Source organism: Capsella rubella, unplaced genomic scaffold, assembly GCF_000375325.1.
Source record: "Capsella rubella cultivar Monte Gargano unplaced genomic scaffold, Caprub1_0 scaffold_1, whole genome shotgun sequence".
NCBI classification, from domain to species: Eukaryota; Viridiplantae; Streptophyta; class Magnoliopsida; order Brassicales; family Brassicaceae; genus Capsella; species Capsella rubella.
This window is the reverse complement of record NW_006238923.1, coordinates 10,245,741-10,267,006: the sequence shown is the minus strand read 5'-3', so window position 1 is coordinate 10,267,006 and position 21,266 is coordinate 10,245,741. Positions and strand designations below refer to the sequence as shown.

Genomic DNA, 21,266 nt, shown 5'->3' with positions numbered 1-21,266 from the left:
TGGCCCTTCCACCCAAAAGTCTCCTTTGACAACTTCTCTCTTTGTTTTTAGACGACACTCTCTCTTCTCTATGGGTCTCTTGTCCCAACCCCATACTTCCCAAATGAAATTACTTATTAATTCCCAAACCAAAAACTCATCATTCTTGTCTCCCTCTACTACACCCATTGAGCTGTAATTTATGTTTGCCATGCGTATTCGGATTCTGGTCATCCAGCCACAAAGAACAAAAGTTGTAAGAATATTTGGTGAGTTAAAAACAAAGAAGTAGACATTTGGCTGCAACGAGCCAAGTCATTAGTGACAGTAATATGAATCGTGTGTTGGTTTAACTTAAGTGTCATGATTTGGACAGTATTAGTTTCAAAGGAAACGGTTCGATGCCCATATTGTTTTGAGCTTAAAGCAATACCATATAATTATTATTTCTCCCACTTGGTTTCGTTTTAGTTTTAATATATTTGCTTAATGTTTTTATCTTGATGATGCCTGTTCTTTCTAATTCCATCATTATGTTTCTTTCTGTATTTTAAATTCTTAAGGTTAAAGTTGCATTTAGGAGAATTTCAAGTGGAATTTATTATTATTATACAAGTTTTGCTCATAGATTTTTAAGTGGTGTAACACGAGCTTTATTGTATCATTCATCGAAGAAAGATTTATTTTTGTTGGATGAGCATGTTATTGAAGAATAAGGTGTTACATTTTCATTTTAAATCAATACTTTGTTGGTACGTTTTTGCCATTGTAAGGAATTGTAAAGAAAACTTTAAATGTTTTTGGAAATGATCTTTGGTAATTTGCAAAAGACCCATTTACTCTCATTTAGTGACAAATTCTCCGATAGTGTTGACAAAACGCCTTTAGTTGCAATGCATTGCTGACATAAGCCATTTACTACTAATTTGCAATTTTTGTGTTGATGGGAAGGCCATGTAGTGCTAATTGCTAAGTACTAAAGGAAGGTTAGTGCTGTGACTTGCTTGCTATTGAAGAAGAAGGTGGTCTCGATGTCTAGCTTCTAACTATTATATCACCACGTTACACTGTTGGGGGGGGAAATCATATGCATCATTTAAATATAAAAAAATGCAATCAGAATTATAAATAATGATGTTTTGATAGTTCCGACCACTTGAATGTTCAAAATATACATCACCCAGTTGGATAAAATGATTGATGGGTACGTTGTCATCATCATATCATCCTACACTCTTATTAGAAGTTGGAAGTCCAAGAAAAGAATCTTTTAAATTGGAATCAGTACATCATAAGGTCGAATAAGGAATTATTATGTTTTGACACACCGAACCGAAGCCTAGGTTAGGTACTCGAGTTTACGTTGGTGAACATCTAGATCACAGAGAAGTCTCACATACAAAAACACTGATGCCCATCGATATATCCCTACAGAGATCTAAGGGCATGACCCAAAATCTCAAATTCATGACATGTACGATCTTGGTTTTGAAACACATTCATTATGTCCAAGATCTTGCATATAGTGTTGAGACATTGCAAAGTACAGCGACTGGTCTAATTGCACTTAAATGGTTTGGATGCGTATACTGTATATCATTATGTTTATTGCTTTTGTATTTTAGGATAGCTACGGATCATGTGTTAGCATTTGGACTATAAGATAAAAATTGTTGGAATTCTGTTAAGAGTTAATATTGATATAATAACTTTGGATCATATATTCATAAGAGAACATGTATATATCATCACTTCTTTACCAAGTCCATAACTACATTTACCAATATCGAGTCTCATATCACTTCTTTACCAAGTCCACAACTACACTTACCCTCTTCTATTGTAAATTTGTAATTAATTAAATACAACCCACCAACTTAGTCACATTCATATTTCTAGTGTGTGACTGTGAACATGGGAAAACTTTAGAGAAAAAAAAAACTATTGTTGTCATCTTAAGGATCATAGAAACATTATGATTGCCTCATGAATGCATAACCCAAACTGGAAGCCAAATGAAAGCCCCAAAATGAAAGTTATAACCAATTTTGTTATATAGTAGTCAAACCGTGCCTAATCACACTCATCCATAATCCAACAAACAAACAACGCCGTCAACAAATTAAACCGATCCCAAATATCTATTTTGATCAATATGTACTTTAAAACTTATATTCTACAAATCAACAATTACATCCATCTAATATATCATGATCAACACACAAAGGTTTTACTTTAACTAAGCTTTAATAGCACATCAAATTCACTACTATGTTTTAAAAAGTTATTGGTTAATAATTTGAAATGCTAGTTTTTTTAAAAAGAGTTTCGAGAAAACAGTTGGTTTCAAATATTTTTATTTGTTCGAACTTAAACAATAAGGATTAGAAAAATTAAAGTCGTAAATTCGCCAAAGAGGTTACAAATTCACTTCTTTCCCAATTGATCGAATTACATTAAATTGTTTAAAAGTTAGGGGTTCAAAAAATAACATTTTAAAAGATAAAAGAGTATAATCTGCAATAAACTTGAATTTTGTGACACCAGTTAAACCCAAAAACTCAATGTACTCCTAAAACCCTTCGCCTGTGTTCTCGCGCCGCCTTGGTCTCAAACTTCTCATCTTCTCCTCCATCAGGAGCTTCTTCGAGTTTCAATTCCCAAGTTTCCGTTGTGTTGAGTTCATTCTTGCGACGGAGAAACCCTAATTCCAGCTTTCTCAACCTCAGGAGCAAATCCTAATAACCATGGTTGTGAACGCGAAAGACTCGACGGTTCCTAATATTGAAGACTTCAAGGAGCTTCACAATCTCGTCACGCATCATATAGAGTCTTTCGATTACATGACAGACAAAGGTCTCGAAGTTATGTTCAATCGAATCAAACCCGTTACTGTCTACGATTCAGACTCCGACAACAACTTGAGCAATATCCTTTTTTATTTGATTTAGATATTATTCATTCTTAACATGATGCTTATATAATGTTGAATTTTTGTGTTATCTTAGTTTGTGCTTGTAATAATGTTGAATTTTGTGTGTTCTGTATGATTCCTTGACAAGTATGATACTTTGGTTATCTTGGATTGTGCTTATATAATGTTGAATTTTGTGTGTTCTGTGTGATTCCTTGACAAGTATGATACTTTGGTTAGAGAATCCTGTAGTATTTGCTCCTCAGAAGGAGAGTTTCAGTTCAACATCAAGGAAAGAGCCTTTGTTTCCCTTTGAGGTGAAGTTTTTGTTTTGAACTTGTTTGTGACTTATGTAAAGGTTTATATTTCTGGTGGGGTGTTAATACCTTTTTGTTTCTTTGGTTTCTTGACTAACAGTGTAGGCAGGCGAAGATTTCATACACAGGAACGTTTATGGCTGATGTTTGCTTTAAGTATAATGAGGGAGTTGTTGTGAGAGACAAATTTGATTTTGGCCAATTTCCGATTATGCTGATGGTTGGTGATCTCTTTCTTTGGTTTTTGCTTTTATATTTATTTTTTAATCTATTTCTCCATTCCTGAAGATATAGAGACCAAAGCGAGAGTCAATTCTCTGGCTGAATGCTTTAATTTGTATATTTGGTTCTTATAACTGATAATGGAATGGAACAAAGCGTAGCTTAATGATTTCTCGTAATTACACGATTTTCTCTTCTTTGCTTTGCTTTGCTTATGATTACAAGTCTTTATTTATGAGCTAATGGAAATTGATCTCCGTACTTTATTGCAGTCAAAGCTTTGCAGCTTAAGGGGTGCCGATTGTCGGAAACTTTTAAAGTGCAAAGAGTCAACTTCTGAAATGGGAGGGTAAATGTTCTTACACCTCTCAATTATTCTGATAAAGCCACTGCGAGGCTTGTGGTTTAAATGTCTGTAGATTTTCTCTTATTAAGTATATATCTGTAAAGCATGACAGCTACGTTTATGGCAATGGAAACTGGGGTGGGATTAAGAATGTCCCGTGTGCATATGAATTCATGCTGCTCTTGATATATCTTTCCTTCTATATGTCAATTGTGATAATAATTTAGTTTTCCTTGAAATAGGTACTTTGTTTTGAATGGGATCGAGAGAGTGTTCCGATGTGTTATTGCACCTAAGCGAAACCATGTAAGCTACCTCAGCTTTTAACTGCCTAAGTTTATGAGTATAGTGTTTTGCTCATAAAGTTTATGGGTGTAGTGTATTCCCATGAAGTTCCTAGTATCACGACTCTCATAATTTAACTGACTAAGAATCTCTTATAATAGCCAACAAGTATGATCCGGAACTCCTTCCGTGATCGTCGGGAAGGATATAGTGACAAGGCAGTTGCCATTAGGTATGTAAAGTTTATCTCTTTGTTTCGATGTTGCATATAATAATACCAGTCTTCACCCAAAGTAGTGATATATTATAAGGAGTTCCTCATGCGGGTTTGTCTTCTTGATTCATAGGTGTGTTAGGGACGACCAGTCATCTGTCACTGTTAAGCTGTATTATCTTCGCAATGGAAGTGCCAGAGTTGGATTTTGGTGAGTATTAACTTGACATGTGGAATATGGAAGACATTACCTACAATTTGAGCTACACGTTAAACTTATTTCTAATGGACACAGGATAGGTGGAAGGGAATATTTGCTTCCTGTCGGTCTTGTTCTCAAGGTATTAGTGACTCTGTTGTATCATTCTCCTATATCATGAGAACAGAACTTTATTTAGGGCGAAGTGTTTTATTTTATACGTACATTTGATGGTTCTGGATGCATGTATTTTGTGTTCGTGAATTTTGTCTTATTTTTTAATTATCTTTCAACCCTCTATTTTTCCTATCTGTCCTCATATGTGCCTAGGCTCTCACTAAAACCAACGATGAGGAAGTATATAAAAGCCTGAACTGTTGCTACAATGAGAATTATGGAAGAGGCGATGGAGCTATTGGAACCCAACTTGTTCGTGAGAGAGCCAAAGTTATTCTTGATGAAGTGCGAGACATGGGCCTTTTTACCCGGGAACAGTGCCGGAAGCACCTAGGTGATCTAACTGTCTCAGTGTTTATGTACGCATATCTCAAAACTAAGAAGCTAATATTTTACTTCTAAAACCAACAGGAGAGCATTTTCAACCTGTTCTTGATGGGCTAGAAAAAGAAAGCTATCCTACTGTAAGTTTACTTGATCAATTTTAACCTCCTTAATTGGTTCATTGCTACAATAGAGTTTTTTTTTTGCCAAAAAGGTTTCTTTGCATTTGTTTTCATTTACACTAGTAAGCTTTCTAAACAAAAGTAACTAACGTTTTTGAGATTCTTGGATCGTGATTAGTTTTGTAAAATTTTTTGTACAACTGATGACATTAATTCGTTTCTAATTACTTTTTTTCCCTTTTCATGTTTCTATATATAGGTTGCTGAAGCTGTGCTCAGGGATTATATATTTGTTCATCTTGACAATGATCACGACAAGTTCAATTTGCTTATGTAATTTTTTACTTTTGTCTCTCCTTGATGGCTCTCCCATTTGAGTGTTTTTGGTGTGGTTGTGGTCAACATTGTCTTTTTGGATTCGCAGCTTCTTGATCCAGAAGCTCTATTCTTTGGTGGATCAGACTTCCTTACCTGACAATCCGGATTCTTTGCAAAATCAGGAAATTTTAGTCCCAGGTCACCTTATAACGGTTTACCTCAAGGTATATAATTAGTTTCCCATATGGTAGAAACATTTATGTCGAGGCTCACTATATAAGAGCATGTGATTTTGTCATTATCAAATGTTTCTGAAAATCTACGATTCTGTTTTGCATAACCATGAGTTAACTGATGTCACATGCATTGATTGTCTAGGAAAAACTTGAAGAATGGCTCCGGAAGTGCAAAAGTCTTCTTAAGGATGAGTTGCATAACACGAGCTCAAAATCGAAATTTTCCTTTGAAAGCCGTAAGTTTTTTATTTTTTTATTTTTTTATTGTTTTCCCTTTTCAATGTTCTCATTTTTCTGCATTCCTTGAAAATTGAAACTATATGAAACTCATTTTTTGTTATATCCAGGCTTATTTCCTGCGTGGAATATTTGCTTGTTCTCTTCCACTAATATTTTGTTAATGCAATGTAATGTGCTTGGTGATGACTCCTTAATTGAATGCAGTTGCTGATGTCAAGAAGCTTTTTAACAAAAATCCTCCGAGGAGTGTTGGTATGTCAATTGAGACATTGCTGAAGACAGGAAGGATGAATACACAGTCTGGTTTGGATTTACAGCAGGTTATCACTTGAGCTGATCACTTGCTTGGGAAGCTTTAATCTTATGTATCTAATTTCCATTGAGTATGATGTAGTTTGTAGAACAGTACTAATATATATTCTCAATTTTTTACCAGAGAGCTGGTTACACTGTTCAGGCCGAGAGATTGAACTTTCTCCGTTTCCTTTCATTTTTCCGGGCGGTTCATCGTGGTGCTTCTTTTGCTGGACTTCGTACAACAACTGTGAGAAAGCTGCTTCCTGAGTAGGTTCCTTACTTTGTACCCATCAAACTCCACATGTGATGATGCAGTCCCAAAATAGTAGTCTTCACATTCTGACTGTTTTATTGTGATCTTGTAGATCCTGGGGTTTTCTTTGCCCTGTTCACACTCCTGATGGGGAACCTTGTGGATTACTGAATCATATGACTCGTACTAGCCGTGAGTTTTTCTAGCTCTCTTTTTCACACATCCTTTTGTGATATTCACTATTCTCTTAACTTGACATTTCACTAGACCAAGTTGATGATTATATAGAATCATATTTAGTTGAAGTGTGTTTTATCTCAAGGTAAATTATTATAGACTGGAGTTTCAAACTATATAGTTTTATTAGGATAATGTTTTTATTTTGTTTCTAACAGGCGTAAATTTTAGACTTGCTTATTTTTATCACAATAAGATTGTATCCCTCGTAATACCATTAAATGTCACTTTTTCCAGTAGCATAGCTTTGCGTATTGTCCTCTGATTGGTTATGGTGTTTTCAGGAATCACTTCTCAGTTCGATTCCAAAGGAAACATTAGAGATTTCTTGAAAATAAGGAAGTCAGTTGTTGAGGTTCTTATTGGGGCGGGTATGGTATCGTCATTGCCAAAGCTAGTTCAAGCTGCACCACCAGAAGTCATTCATGTTCTTTTAGATGGTCAAGTTGTAGGCACGCTATCTTCTAACTTAGTCACGAACGTTGTCTCCTATTTGCGGAGACTGAAAATAGAGGCTCCTTCAGTGGTAAGGCATATTCACTTTACAGTCTTTGTTGATCCTAAACTATTTCATTAAAAGATAATTTTATTTGTGAATGCTTCTCTACAGATTCCTGAAGACCTTGAAGTGGGATATGTACCTACAAGCATGGGTGGATCTTATCCTGGATTGTATTTGGCATCATGTCCTGCAAGATTCATTAGGCCTGTTAAAAATATATCTATACCTTCTGAAAGTATTGAACTGATTGGACCATTCGAACAGGTAGCAAATCCTAAAAACATGTTTATCATATCCACCTTTCTTGTATACAATTAAAAATTTGATTTCTACCAAATCAGGTTTTTATGGAAATAAGTTGTCCTGATGGAGGAAATGGAGGAAGGAATAACTCTTGTCCAGCAACTCATGAGGAAATTCATCCAACCGGGATGATAAGTGTGGTTGCTAATCTTACACCTTGGTCAGATCATAACCAAAGTCCACGTAACATGTATCAGTGTCAGGTATATACTAGACAATTTGATGCAAGTTTTATACGATTATGCCACTGGAAGTTATTCTTACAATTTTATGTTATATAGATGGCGAAACAAACCATGGCATACTCTACTCAAGCTCTCCAATTTCGTGCCGACCAGAAAATTTACCATTTGCAGGTCAATTCGAATTTCCTATCTTATTCTTTAGAAATCTGAAAGTACATGGTACAATTTTCATTTGATCATTTTGTCTTTTTTGGTTTCATATCTTGTTTAAATTCTTTTGTTCTCTACAGACTCCTCAATCTCCTGTGGTGCGCACAAAAACATACACCACTTACAGTATTGATGAGAATCCTACAGGGACTAATGCAATTGTTGCTGTCCTTGCTCATACAGGGTAAAAATTTGCTTTTGCATATAAGAGCCTGGCAATGATTAGCTTTTTCATAAGTGTTCACTTATCCCTTTTTCCACCTATCTGTCTCACAGATTTGATATGGAAGATGCTATGATTTTGAACAAATCATCTGTGGAGCGGGGAATGTGCCATGGTCAAATATACCAGGTTTGAGTTCCCATTCTCATTTTTTGATTAAGAGCCCTGAAAGCTTGGTGCAGTTAGTTCCTATGGGTCTGGAACTTTAATGTAATCCTGGCCTGCACTCGGTTCCATATAAAACCCCAGAGAATAGTCTTTTACTTGCAGCAAAGAATTTAGTATCACCATATAAATCACATAAACTTTATTTCCTGTGAATTTCTAACTCTTGTTGTATGATCGTGCAGACAGAAAATATTGATCTGTCAGATCAGAATAGCCGATATGATAGTGGTCATAAAAGTTTTAGGAGGAGTACTACTGACAAATCAGATCATTCTACTATTGATGCTGATGGATTACCATATGTTGGACAGGTACACAACCGCTTTTTAACCTCTCTATGGACTGTAGTTTGATTATTTAATTTTAGTTTCCTTGTCACTAATATGTTGGGTCTAACGCAGAAAATATATCCAGATGAGCCATATTATAGTATCTATGATGAGGTAACTAACAGAATAAGGACCATTAAGCGAAAAGGTACTGACCCTGTCATAGTTGACTTTGTCTCTGTTGACATGAAAAGCAAGAAACATCCCCAAAAGGTGAGGTTTAACTCCAACTATCGCTTAGACAAATTACAGTTTGTTTAAATTCTAACATTTGAGTTCCTTGGCAGGCGAATATTCGTTTCCGGCATGCCAGAAACCCCATAATTGGAGACAAGTTCAGCAGTAGACATGGGCAAAAGGGTGTTTGTTCGCAATTGTGGCCTGATATTGATATGCCGTTTAATGGAGTTACTGGAATGCGTCCAGATCTCATCATTAACCCGCATGCTTTCCCATCAAGAATGACAATTGCTATGCTTTTGGAATCTATTGCTGCTAAGGTTTGTATCTTAAGAAATTTGTCTGATTTTTAGGTTCCATCAACGCTGATGCTGTGCATCTTATTTTTGCGTCGTTTAGCCAACTACCCATTTTTATTTTGCTGGTAAGTAAAGTATATGTAATGCTTATATTCCTCGGCTTTTACAGGGAGGTAGTTTGCATGGAAAGTTTGTAGATGCAACGCCGTTTCGTAATGCAGTAATAAATGCAAATGGAGAAAAGAAGCGCAAGTCCAGTTTGCTTGTAGATGATCTCGGTTCCATGTTAAAGGAAAAAGGGTTCAACTACTATGGGACCGAGAAATTATATAGTGGGATTTTAGGAGTAGAACTGGAGTGTGAGATATTTATGGGACCTGTTTACTACCAAAGACTGCGTCACATGGTCTCAGACAAATTCCAGGTTTTTAATTCGTCTGCTTTCATCGCTTTTATTACCTGACATATCGCCTCTAGCTTGCACATCTCTCATCTGCGTACTTCGTATGAGTCATAATATTCTGGCTTGCAGGTTAGATCCACTGGACAAGTTGATCAACTAACTCACCAGCCAATCAAGGGAAGGAAACGAGGTGGAGGTATTCGGTTTGGTGAAATGGAACGAGACTCACTGCTTGCTCATGGAGCTTCCTATTTATTACACGACAGGCTTCACACTTCTTCGGATCACCATATTGCAGATGTTTGTTCGCTATGTGGTAGCTTGCTCACTTCGTCTATCGCAAACGTTCAACAGAAGAAGCTAATTCAAGTTACTGGAAAGTTACCTCCTGGTAGAACTCCAAAGAAGGTAACTTGCTATTCTTGTAAGACAAGTAAAGGCATGGAAACAGTTGCGATGCCATATGTGTTCAGGTACTTAGCTGCAGAGTTGGCTTCAATGAATATTAAGATGACTCTTAAATTAAGCGACAGAGAAGGAGATGAAGATTTAACACCAGAGCAATAAAGTTAATTATATCTCACAATGTCCTAGTGTGTAGAATAATATTTTATTTATCAATTTTGGTTTTGCTTCGTTAGCATCTTTCCTAGTTGAAAACGTTATCTATTTTGGAACAAAGTGATTGTCGTAAACATCTGTGTATGATTTGTATGGATAAATCAATTGCATTTGATCCTTCTACACCATTAATTCAATTAGTGACATGTTCAACTAAGGTGCTCAATTGTTGAAATAAACGCTGCAATTGGGTGAACCTAATTTCACGATTCCTTCAATATAATAAGAGATACTTGTGAGAGAACACAGAGTTATTTGATTAATGAAAAATCATACAAAAGTTTTGCAAATTTTACACCTAGACAACCTCTCTTTCTCCTCTCACACTGAAACAAAGACTGAAGCAAAATACAGATAAAACTTTGCTCACTTTCCGGGAACAAAGTTGGTGGCGAAGGCCCATGCGTTGTTGTTGACTGGGTCGGATAAATGGTCAGCAAGGTTCTCCAAAGGTCCCTTACCAGTGACAATGGCTTGAACGAAGAATCCAAACATAGAGAACATAGCCAATCTTCCGTTCTTGAGCTCCTTCACCTTCAACTCAGCGAAGGCCTCTGGGTCGGTAGCCAAACCCAATGGGTCGAAGCTGCCTCCGGGGTAAAGCAAGTCCTCGGCCTCTCCCAATGGACCATCTCCTGCAACTCTGTAGCCTTCAACGGCTCCCATCAAGATGACTTGGGTGGCCCAAATCGCCAAAATGCTCTGGGCGTGGACCAAGCTAGGGTTTCCCAAGTAGTCAAGCCCTCCATCGCTGAAGATCTGTGAACCGGCCTTGAACCAAACGGCCTCTCCGAACTTGACTCCGTTCCTGGCCAAAAGCTCAGGGAAGACGCAGCCAAGGGCTCCGAGCATGGCCCACCTGCTGTGGATAACTTCTAGCTCACGGTTCCTTGCGAATGTCTCGGGGTCAGCGGAGAGTCCGGCGGTGTCCCATCCGTAGTCTCCGGGGAACTCTCCGGTAAGGTAGCTTGGTGGCTCGCCAGAGAATGGACCCAAGTACTTGACTCGTTCAGATCCGTACCATGGGCTTCCTGATGGTCCCTTTGGCTTGGCAACGGTCTTCCTCATCGTCACACGGCCGCTTCCAAGGACTTCTGATGAAGCCGGGGAAAGCTTGACGGCCTTTCCGGCGAAAGCAGGGGAGGAGAGAGCCATTGTTGAGGCGGCCATTGAGGTTGAGAGTTGCACAAAGTAAAAAACGTTTAAGAGTTGTTGTTGTAAGCCAAGAAATGGGTGGTTTGGCACTGATGGGATTTTCAGTATATATAATATGAAAATCTAAAGTAACCTCTTATCCTGTAATATCAATCTCTAGAGTTTTTATTGGCTACTCACAAATTTTTATTTTGGAACTCTTGATTTTTTTGTTTGCTTACGTGGTTTATAGCTAACACTTGGCAGATTCGGAACTGATTTGTGTCTTAAGATATCTTTGGTGCGTTTCAGGGATTCGTGAAACACCCACTCATGACTTGACACGTGTAAGGCTTGATCTCTCTATCCTTTTGAAATCTTGAGTCTATCAAACAAAAAATTAAGGATAATTGCATATTACATTCTATATGTATATGATCTGTTTCTATTTTTTCTATAAAGTTAAAAAATAATAACAGTTTACTAGAGATAGACAATTAAAACAAAAGTAAAGAAAACAATAAAAAAAGTATTGGAATTAAGTTATCAAATTTATTTTATAAAAGTAATGGGGATATAGTTATCTAAAAATGCAGAAATGTAATCAAACTTAAACTCCTACATACATATATTGATCGTCATAATATATCACAAGAAGAGGAAAATAGATGAACTGAAACATTTCATTAGTGGCTTTATATGATAATGTTTAATGTACTAATGTCAGGACAAAAGTGGCATCAACCAGATCATGGTGATGGTCATGGTCACAAGACAACTCCAGAATTACGAGTCATGGTCATATACTCATAGCCACAAGTCAGCTTCTACCTTACACTCTTCAAACGGCTATGACAGACAACGGCCACAATAAACAAGCCAACAAATCCATCTAATACCGTAGAATCGTAGATAGACCCAACAACGGCTACATTTACGGCCACAATAAGGTCAATGGATTAGAAAAGCTTTCAAAGGATTCTAAAATTTTTCTCACTTGAAAATTCATTGATCATAGAAACTCAAACCTTAGAGAGTGCACTCTACAGCGTGTGGGTAAGATTGAGTGATAGTAAGAAAAAAAAAGTGCTTTGAAGAAAAATCTCTGTTGTTGGAATAAAGACTGTTTTAAATGCCGTAGCATAATTCTTCAATGTATTTGAATAATGATGAACAATTAATTATCTCAGTATTGCGTTTCGATAAAAAGTAACAACTCAGAGAGAGTTTAAAGAGACAATACATTATTCATTAGATGATTTTAAAGATGAAATACGCTAGTCATGAGATCTCTTGGGTTATTGGATTAAGTGCCGATGCTTCTGAATCTTGTGAACATGTATATATAATGATGTTGGACTTACTATTGAAAGTATTGGTAGTCATGATCAAAACATAATATATGCGGGTAAATGCTACTTTAATACAATGTATCGATCATCGACATTTGAAAGTGTTAATTTTACTTAAGTTTTAGCCAAAACAACACAAATCATTAAGCTCTTGTCAGGAGCTAAATTCATACAAAATTTAAGTTCTTATTCAAAACAAAGTAGGTTTACAAAAACAAAAAAAAAATACAAAGCAAAGTCACGAGGGTGTTACCGTTAAAGTATACGACGGCTCATAATGTGGTCACAAAATGCTTTGGCTGCAATGTAAAAATCAAAGCAAAAGCTCGTGGCTTAGAGATTGCCACGTAAGACTAAGAAACGATAAACAAAAATCTCAAGAACCCAATGAATAAAGAGATAAAGATTACAAGAGAGATAACAAACCATACTCACAATATCCCTATATAATCCAAACCTACCTAACCATTGTCACTCACTCTCACTCACAAGTTAGTCACCAAAAAAAAAAACCAAAAACATTTCAATGGCCGCCTCAACAATGGCTCTCTCCTCCCCTGCCTTCGCCGGAAAGGCTGTGAACCTTTCCCCGGCTTCATCAGAAGTCCTCGGAAGCGGCCGTGTGACGATGAGGAAGACTGTTGCCAAGCCAAAGGGTCCATCAGGCAGCCCATGGTACGGCTCTGACCGAGTCAAGTACTTGGGTCCATTCTCTGGCGAGCCACCAAGCTACCTCACCGGTGAGTTCCCAGGAGACTACGGATGGGACACCGCCGGACTCTCTGCTGACCCCGAGACATTCGCTAGGAACCGTGAGCTAGAAGTTATCCACAGCAGGTGGGCCATGCTCGGAGCCCTTGGCTGCGTCTTCCCTGAGCTTTTGGCCAGGAACGGAGTCAAGTTCGGAGAGGCCGTTTGGTTCAAGGCCGGTTCACAAATCTTCAGCGATGGAGGGCTTGACTACTTGGGAAACCCTAGCTTGGTCCACGCCCAGAGCATTTTGGCGATTTGGGCCACCCAAGTCATCTTGATGGGAGCTGTTGAAGGCTACAGAGTCGCAGGAGATGGTCCATTGGGAGAGGCCGAGGACTTGCTTTACCCCGGAGGCAGCTTCGACCCATTGGGTTTGGCTACCGACCCAGAGGCCTTCGCTGAGTTAAAGGTAAAGGAGCTCAAGAACGGAAGATTGGCTATGTTCTCTATGTTTGGATTCTTCGTTCAAGCCATCGTCACCGGTAAGGGACCTTTGGAGAACCTTGCTGACCATTTGTCCGATCCAGTCAACAACAACGCATGGGCCTTCGCCACCAACTTTGTTCCCGGAAAGTGAGCAAAGTTTTATCAGTTTGTAATTTGCATTTTATTTTAGTATTTTGAATTCGAGTGAGAGACAGGAGGAGAAAGAGAGGGTTTGTGTTTGTGATGGATGGTTGGAGACTTTCATATGTAAATTTGCAAAGACTTTGTATGGTTTGTCATTAATCAAATAACTCATTTTTTCTCACATACTTGTCGTCTCGTGAAAACTCTAAAATATGCATTGGACATAAAACAATTTTCTTTTTCGCGTATATGGGGATAGACAATAGTTATGTGTTTAGATTGTTGAAACATAGCTGGTATCAACCACTAGCATAGTGTTATTAGTTTGTAGAAAGACCGGTAATTACATATTTTATATATATTTGGTGCTAAAGTAAATTATTTTTGAAAAAATTTGGTCGGCGAAATTATGTGTTTGTTCTTTTCTCTTTTGGAATTAGCGAAGGATGGCCGTTTGCGAGCAGACGAACTTTCAGAACGGAGAAAACAGTCATGGCCGTCTCAAAATCAAAAATTTTGTTTATTGTTTTTCTAGTATCAAGTTTCTTGGTAAACGTACGGTTTTTAATCTCTAGAAGTAGAAGGTGTATGTGATGCCTCTCATCACATGTTGTCTATGTGCATGTGTTTGTTCCTTCTGTGTTTGGTTGATTTTGAAGCTCGTACGACTACGATCGAGTAATTGGACAGACGATTGCGTTCTGCATGTGACTGTGAGTTCCTCTGTACGTGGACCGGGTTCATTTGTCACGCTATAATTGGCGAATACATAATAACTGAAATTATGTTTGGATATTTCGGAGTACTAAAACATGCATGTCCTGGTTTCCTAACCGAAGAAAATAAATTAAGTCTAGATCAAATGATTTCATTGAAATCTTCCTTGATATGGGACATAGATGTTTTGAGTGAGTAATCAGAGTATATATAGAAGAATGCATGATATCGTTGGTGTTTAGTACCGAAAGATTAAAGCGAATAGAACTGAACATGCATAGTGTTATTTATTTTCAACGTATACTACTATAGAACATGCGTTCTAATGCATATATATACATAGCCATAGCCTCATAGGTGAATTCATGTGTGAGGTCAATGAATGATGATAAAACTATAATTGTGCTTTGTAACAAAAAAAAAAATGAGTGTTAAAATTAGAAATTGTTTAGGATGATTGAAATCATTAAGCGTGAATTGATGATAGCTTAAAGCGTTTTCTATCAAAGTGATTGAGAACTTAGGTTGCTGCAAATTAAACCTCAAATAAATTATTGTCTTGTTTTTTTTTCATCTCTACAATGTTGTTCAATTTTACAACAGAATACTACAATCACGGTTAAAATTTAATAAATATGGTAGTTTTTTCAATGTGTTATGTATCGTCTTCCTAAATATTCAAATAGTTTTTGCAATTTTTTAAAAATAACTAAAAGTTTTAGAAATTATTTACATTGTTCATGAGAATCAGGTTAGTGGATAAAGTAACAATGGAAACGATGTTAAGATGAATTGCACTTCTGTAAATTGATAGTGATCGGGACTTCATATTACACTTATTGATAGTCATGATCAAAGCACCATAGTTTCACCCCAAAAAAAATAATCGATCAAAATGTATGATGTTTCGATGATATCAATCTTGGAAATGTTCTTAACTTTTTTAAAGAGAAAAAAATCTCTCAAATAAGTTATCTATTTTCACAAAAATTTAGCCATTTCCAAAGATTTACAACCTGTGGTCTCAAAATGCTTTGGCTGCAATGAAAAAACCAAAGTGAAAGCTCGTGGACAAGAGACTGCCACCTAAGAATAAGAAACGATAAAACAAAAATCTCAAAAACCCAATGAGCGAAGAGATAAAGATTACTTGAGAGATAACAAACGTTACTCACAATATCACTATTTAATCCAAACCTATCTTAACGTTATCACTCACTCTCACTCACAAGTTAGTCACCAAAAAAAAAAAAAAAAAAACCAAAAACATTTCAATGGCTGCCTCAACAATGGCTCTCTCCTCCCCTGCCTTCGCCGGAAAGGCTGTGAACCTTTCCCCGGCTTCATCAGAAGTCCTCGGAAGCGGCCGTGTGACGATGAGGAAGACTGTGGCCAAGCCAAAGGGTCCATCAGGCAGCCCATGGTACGGATCTGACCGAGTCAAGTACTTGGGTCCATTCTCTGGCGAGCCACCGAGCTACCTTACTGGAGAGTTCCCCGGAGACTACGGATGGGACACCGCTGGACTCTCTGCTGACCCAGAGACATTCGCAAGGAACCGTGAGCTAGAAGTTATCCACAGCAGGTGGGCCATGCTCGGAGCCCTTGGCTGCGTCTTCCCTGAGCTTTTGGCCAGGAACGGAGTCAAGTTCGGAGAGGCCGTTTGGTTCAAGGCCGGTTCACAGATCTTCAGCGACGGAGGGCTCGATTACTTGGGAAACCCTAGCTTGGTCCACGCTCAGAGCATTTTGGCAATTTGGGCCACCCAAGTCATCTTGATGGGAGCCGTTGAAGGCTACAGAGTCGCAGGAGATGGTCCATTGGGAGAGGCCGAGGACTTGCTTTACCCCGGAGGCAGCTTCGACCCATTGGGTTTGGCTACCGACCCAGAGGCCTTCGCTGAGTTGAAGGTGAAGGAGCTCAAGAACGGAAGATTGGCTATGTTCTCTATGTTCGGATTCTTCGTTCAAGCCATCGTCACCGGTAAGGGACCATTGGAGAACCTTGCTGACCATTTGTCCGACCCAGTCAACAACAACGCATGGGCCTTCGCCACCAACTTTGTTCCCGGAAAGTGAGCAAAGTTTTATCAGTTTGTAATTTGCATTTTTTCAGTCTTTTGAATTCGAGTGAGAGTGAGGGCAGAAGGAGAAAGAGCAGGGTTTGTGTTTGTGATGGATGGTTTGAGACTTTCAGATGTAAATTTGCAAAGACTTCGTATGATTGATCATTAACTCAAATAACTCATTTTTCTCTCATATTCTTCTCGTAACATTTCAAAATCTGAACTGGACTTATATTCTTCGATTCACTCTATTGAAGAGGCTATTTCTACAATTGCACAATTGATTACAAATACATGACACGAGTTTAAGCCAATGGGCAAATGATCTGATATCCTGATACAAAGCAAGGAAGGACATACTGATAAATTAAAAACTATGCTGCATCTCGAAAATGGACCTTAGAGGATTATTGATAGAAATGCTTATGGTAAACAAAATCCGTTGAAATTTAGTCGACATCGTAAAAGTTCCACACAAGCGATCAAACATATTAATTAAAAACTAACTCAGACGGGCAAAGAAGATACATCCTTTACCTCAAAGAAGTCCTGCAGAGCGGTCATTTTAATGGCACTTGACTTCAAGCTCTTGATTCCCTCGGCAGTCGCTAATGCTCCAGCCACCGTGGTTATAACAGGGACCTTGTAGGCTAGAGCCATTTGTCTGAGCTCTCTCCCATCTTTCTGGTCAAGAGCATCTCCCGAGCTTGTGATCAACATCAACTGGATCTGACCATTAGCCACCATATCAGCAGCATGTGGTCTTCCTTCATGCAACTTCAGCACTTTCTCCACGGCAATGCCTTTCAGGTCCAGAAAATGAGCTGTTCCCGAGGTGGCAACGATCTTGAACCCGAGCTCGAGGAAGGACACCGCGATTTTCTCTAGGTGCGATTTGGTCATATCGTTTAAGCTGAGGAAGACTGTCCCAGTTAAAGGTAGCTTTTGACCTGCAGCGATCTGAGCCATTGCAAACGCACTTGAAAATTCAGAACTGATGCTCATCACTTCTCCTGTGCTTCTCATCTCTGGCCCGAGTATCACATCACATCCTTGGAACTTCTCAAATGGGAAAACAGCTTCTTTGACAGAGATGTGTTTAGGGATGACTTCTTTTTCAAAGTTAATGTCTTTGAGAGATTTGCCTGACATGACCAGTGCAGCATACTTGGCAAGCGGATGTCCAATGGCTTTCGAGACAAAAGGGACAGTACGGGAAGCTCGGGGATTGGCTTCAAGCAAGAAAACATCCCCAGATGTCGTGATCGCATACTGACAATTCATCAGCCCACATACATTTAGCTTCTTCGCCAGCTTAGTGGTCCATGAACGGATAGTTTGTAAACAAGAAGATGGGATAGTTTGTGTTGGAAGCATACAAGCCGAGTCACCAGAATGCACACCAGCTTGTTCGATATGCTCCATTATTCCACCAATCACCACATTTCCATAGGAATCAGTAAGGGTATCAACGTCGATCTCAATGGCATCAGAGAGATATTTATCTACCAAAACAGGTCTCTCTGGGTCAACTTCAACCGCATTTTCCAAATACGTTATTAATCTACTGTCATCATAAACGATCTCCATTGCCCGTCCACCTAGAACATAAGAAGGTCTTACCACAACTGGGTAGCCAACCTCCTTCGCAATCGCTAAGGCATCAGCTTCGCTCTTTGCAATGCCTCCCTTGGGTTGCTCAATTTTCAGCTCATCAAGAATTGCATTAAACCTCTCTCTGTCTTCAGCAGCATCAATGGAGTCAGGTGATGTACCCCAGATGCGAACAGGTCCCTCTCCGCTCAAACTCATGGGCATGTGCTTATCCAAATAACGTTTGATTGGGAGAGCAAGTTTCAGAGGAGTTTGACCACCAAATTGCACTATTATTCCATCAGGTTTTTCAAGATCAATAACATTGAGAACATCCTCGATTGTAAGAGGTTCAAAGTAGAGCCTATCGCTTGTATCATAATCTGTGGATACTGTTTCAGGATTTGAGTTCAACATTATGGTCTCATATCCAGCATCCTGCAAATATATTTAAATAGTCGATAAGTAAATTTTGCGAAACAAAGTTGAAAGATGTGTGGCAACAACAGTAAGGCGAGAGACGCTTAGATTGTCTAGGACTAACCTGTAAGGCGAAAGATGTGTGGCAACAACAGTAATCAAATTCAATCCCTTGACCAATACGATTTGGCCCTCCACCCAAAATCAAAACCTTCTTCTTGCTGTTTGGAGCTGATTCACATTCAAAATCATACGAAGAGTACATGTATGGTGTATGCGCTTCGAACTCTGCTGCACATGTATCAACTCTCTTGTAAGATGGAACAACTCCTAAAGAAATCCGCTTTGTACGGACTTCTTCTTCTGTTGTCTTTGTAGCATAAGCGATTTGCTTGTCACTAAATCCCCGCTTTTTGACTTCGTAAAGGTCTTCTTTTGTAATCTCTGACAAGGTTCCGCACATAAGATACTGTTCCACGTCCACAAGCTCTTTAAGCTGGGTTAGGAACCACTTGTCTACCATGCTCAACTCGTAGATTTCATCAATCTTCATGCCCTTTTTCATGGCAGCATATATCGCATGGATCCTGTCCGGATTTGGGACTCTAAGGCTGTATTTAAGCTGATCCCAGTCCCAATCTAGCTCTTTGATTTTTGCACAACCCCAACCTGAGAATCCAGACTCCAGAGACCTCAGAGCTTTCTGGAAAGATTCTTGGAATGTGCGGCCGAGAGCCATAGATTCCCCCACAGATTTCATCTGGGTCGTTAGCAAGGGCTGAGATCCTGGAAACTTTTCAAATGCGAATCTAGGAATCTGCAGGATATAAAGAAGTGTACAGAATAAGCAAATTATGCATCGAGTTTGTATTTCCTCAAGTGGATATACGTGAGTAAATCCTGAAACTCAAGAGAGCATCTCATTTTGCAACACAAAAAAGAAAGCCAAAAGAATGCACTCGAAAGAATGACAAACCTTAGTCACCACATAATCGATGGAGGGCTCGAAGCTAGCTGGTGTTTTCCTGGTGATATCATTAGGAATCTGATCCAAGGTATAACCAACAGACAACTTGGCTGCCATTTTAGCAATGGGAAACCCTGTAGCCTTGGAAGCAAGAGCAGAAGATCTCGAGACCCTAGGGTTCATCTCTATGATCATAACTTCACCATCAACGGGGTTAACTGCAAACTGCACATTAGATCCACCACACTCAACACCAATCTCCCTTATAATGGCAATGGAATAATCCCTAAGCCGCTGGTACTCCCTATCCGTAAGGGTCTGTGCAGGCGCCACAGTAATGGAATCACCCGTATGCACACCCATAGGATCAATGTTCTCAATGGAACAGATAATGACAACATTGTCAGCTAAGTCTCTCATCACCTCAAGCTCATATTCTTTCCAACCCAACAACGACTTCTCAACAAGAACCTGACTTGTCACACTCGCAGCCAAACCGGCTTTACAAATGGACTCAAACTCCTCTTTGTTATAGGCAATTCCACCACCAGTACCACCCAAAGTAAACGCAGGACGGATAATCAAAGGGAACTCACCAATTCTCCCAGCAATGTCGAAACACTCATCAAGAGTGTTCCCAATCCCTGAAGGTGGAGTCTTTAGCCCAATGTTCTTCATGGCCTGCTTAAACAAATCACGATCTTCAGCTTTCTTAATGGCACCAAGCTTAGCCCCAATCAATTCAACACCGTATCTCTCGAGAGCACCACTCTCAGCAAGAGCAACGGCAAGGTTCAGTGCGGTTTGGCCACCCATGGTAGGCAACAAAGCGTCAGGCCTCTCTTTCTCAATAACCTGCTCGACGAGCTCAGGAGTCATGGGAGCAATATAGGTCCGATTAGCAGTCTCCGGGTCAGTCATGATAGTAGCCGGATTGGAATTGATGAGAATGACATCGTAACCCTCTTCCCTAAGGGCTTTACAAGCTTGAGTTCCAGAGTAATCAAACTCGCAAGCTTGGCCAATCACAATCGGACCAGCACCGAGAATCATAATCTTCTTCAGATCGGTCCTTTTCCCGACGATCTCCGGAGAAAAGGCCTTGGTAGTGGTGTCGGCGAGCTCTGAGACGGGTTTGAGAACACGAGTAACGGAGGCTTTGCGGTTGAGACATGGGAGAAAAGTGGAGAAGGAAGAAGAAGAAGAGCCAAGCTTGGATTTAGCTCTGTAATTGTTGGCAGAGCGAGAGAAGAAGGTGGAATTGGAGAGCTTGGAAGGAGAGAAGCGAGGATGAGATTTTGAAGAAGCGAAAATGTTAGAAGAGAGTTCTAAGCAATGGTTACTCATTTCGTCTGTGTCGGCTCTCTGTTACTGGGTGAGAGACTGCAGAAGAGAGAGTAGTAAGTGAGACACCAGAAAGAGAGAGAGGGTTTTATTTAGGGTTTCTCGGGAATTTGGATTATTTCGGTTTATTAATTTTTTTATCAAATTTTTTATTTGTCCTTTTCAAAGTTTCGTGGCATATTGATCTGATTTATATATCACACGTTCAACAAAAGCTTTGGGAAAAATTTGACAACTGTAAAAGAAAG

General features: G+C 39.0%; 5 protein-coding genes across 5 annotated transcripts; 3 read left to right on the top strand and 2 right to left on the bottom strand.

Annotated features, from left to right (window-relative positions):
* Positions 1–2,558: 2,558 nt before the first annotated feature.
* On the top strand, positions 2,559–10,231 carry LOC17898110 (DNA-directed RNA polymerase I subunit 2). Its single transcript, XM_023777325.1, has 27 exons — positions 2,559–2,907; positions 3,125–3,210; positions 3,311–3,430; positions 3,705–3,781; positions 4,021–4,084; positions 4,225–4,295; positions 4,411–4,488; positions 4,573–4,618; positions 4,807–4,987; positions 5,065–5,117; positions 5,359–5,432; positions 5,524–5,641; positions 5,796–5,889; positions 6,098–6,213; positions 6,330–6,457; positions 6,556–6,635; positions 6,965–7,206; positions 7,291–7,446; positions 7,524–7,688; positions 7,767–7,841; positions 7,961–8,064; positions 8,157–8,232; positions 8,454–8,582; positions 8,673–8,813; positions 8,888–9,100; positions 9,249–9,503; positions 9,612–10,231. The coding sequence occupies exons 1-27, from the start codon at positions 2,727–2,729 to the stop codon at positions 10,047–10,049; spliced, it is 3,561 nt and encodes a 1,186-aa protein (XP_023633093.1). The 5' UTR covers positions 2,559–2,726; the 3' UTR covers positions 10,050–10,231.
* Positions 10,232–10,336: 105 nt separating this feature from the next.
* On the bottom strand, positions 10,337–11,346 carry LOC17896891 (chlorophyll a-b binding protein 1, chloroplastic). The gene has a single exon (XM_006304329.2). It carries the CDS (start codon positions 11,271–11,273, stop codon positions 10,470–10,472), a length of 804 nt encoding a protein of 267 aa, XP_006304391.1. The 5' UTR covers positions 11,274–11,346; the 3' UTR covers positions 10,337–10,469.
* A 1,716-nt stretch (positions 11,347–13,062) lies between these two features.
* Positions 13,063–14,095, top strand: LOC17899570 (chlorophyll a-b binding protein 2, chloroplastic). Its single transcript, XM_006305471.2, has one exon. The coding sequence runs from the start codon at positions 13,116–13,118 to the stop codon at positions 13,917–13,919; it is 804 nt and encodes a 267-aa protein (XP_006305533.1). The 5' UTR covers positions 13,063–13,115; the 3' UTR covers positions 13,920–14,095.
* A 1,761-nt stretch (positions 14,096–15,856) lies between these two features.
* LOC17898181 (chlorophyll a-b binding protein 2, chloroplastic) lies at positions 15,857–16,885 on the top strand. The gene has a single exon (XM_006305851.2). It carries the CDS (start codon positions 15,904–15,906, stop codon positions 16,705–16,707), a length of 804 nt encoding a protein of 267 aa, XP_006305913.1. The 5' UTR covers positions 15,857–15,903; the 3' UTR covers positions 16,708–16,885.
* Positions 16,886–17,076: 191 nt separating this feature from the next.
* LOC17900221 (carbamoyl-phosphate synthase large chain, chloroplastic) lies at positions 17,077–21,077 on the bottom strand. The gene is made up of 3 exons (XM_006306549.2): positions 19,684–21,077; positions 18,832–19,524; positions 17,077–18,725 (listed from the first exon to the last, which is right to left on the bottom strand). The coding sequence occupies exons 1-3, from the start codon at positions 21,019–21,021 to the stop codon at positions 17,202–17,204; spliced, it is 3,555 nt and encodes a 1,184-aa protein (XP_006306611.1). The 5' UTR covers positions 21,022–21,077; the 3' UTR covers positions 17,077–17,201.
* Between the last annotated feature and the right edge of the window lie 189 nt (positions 21,078–21,266).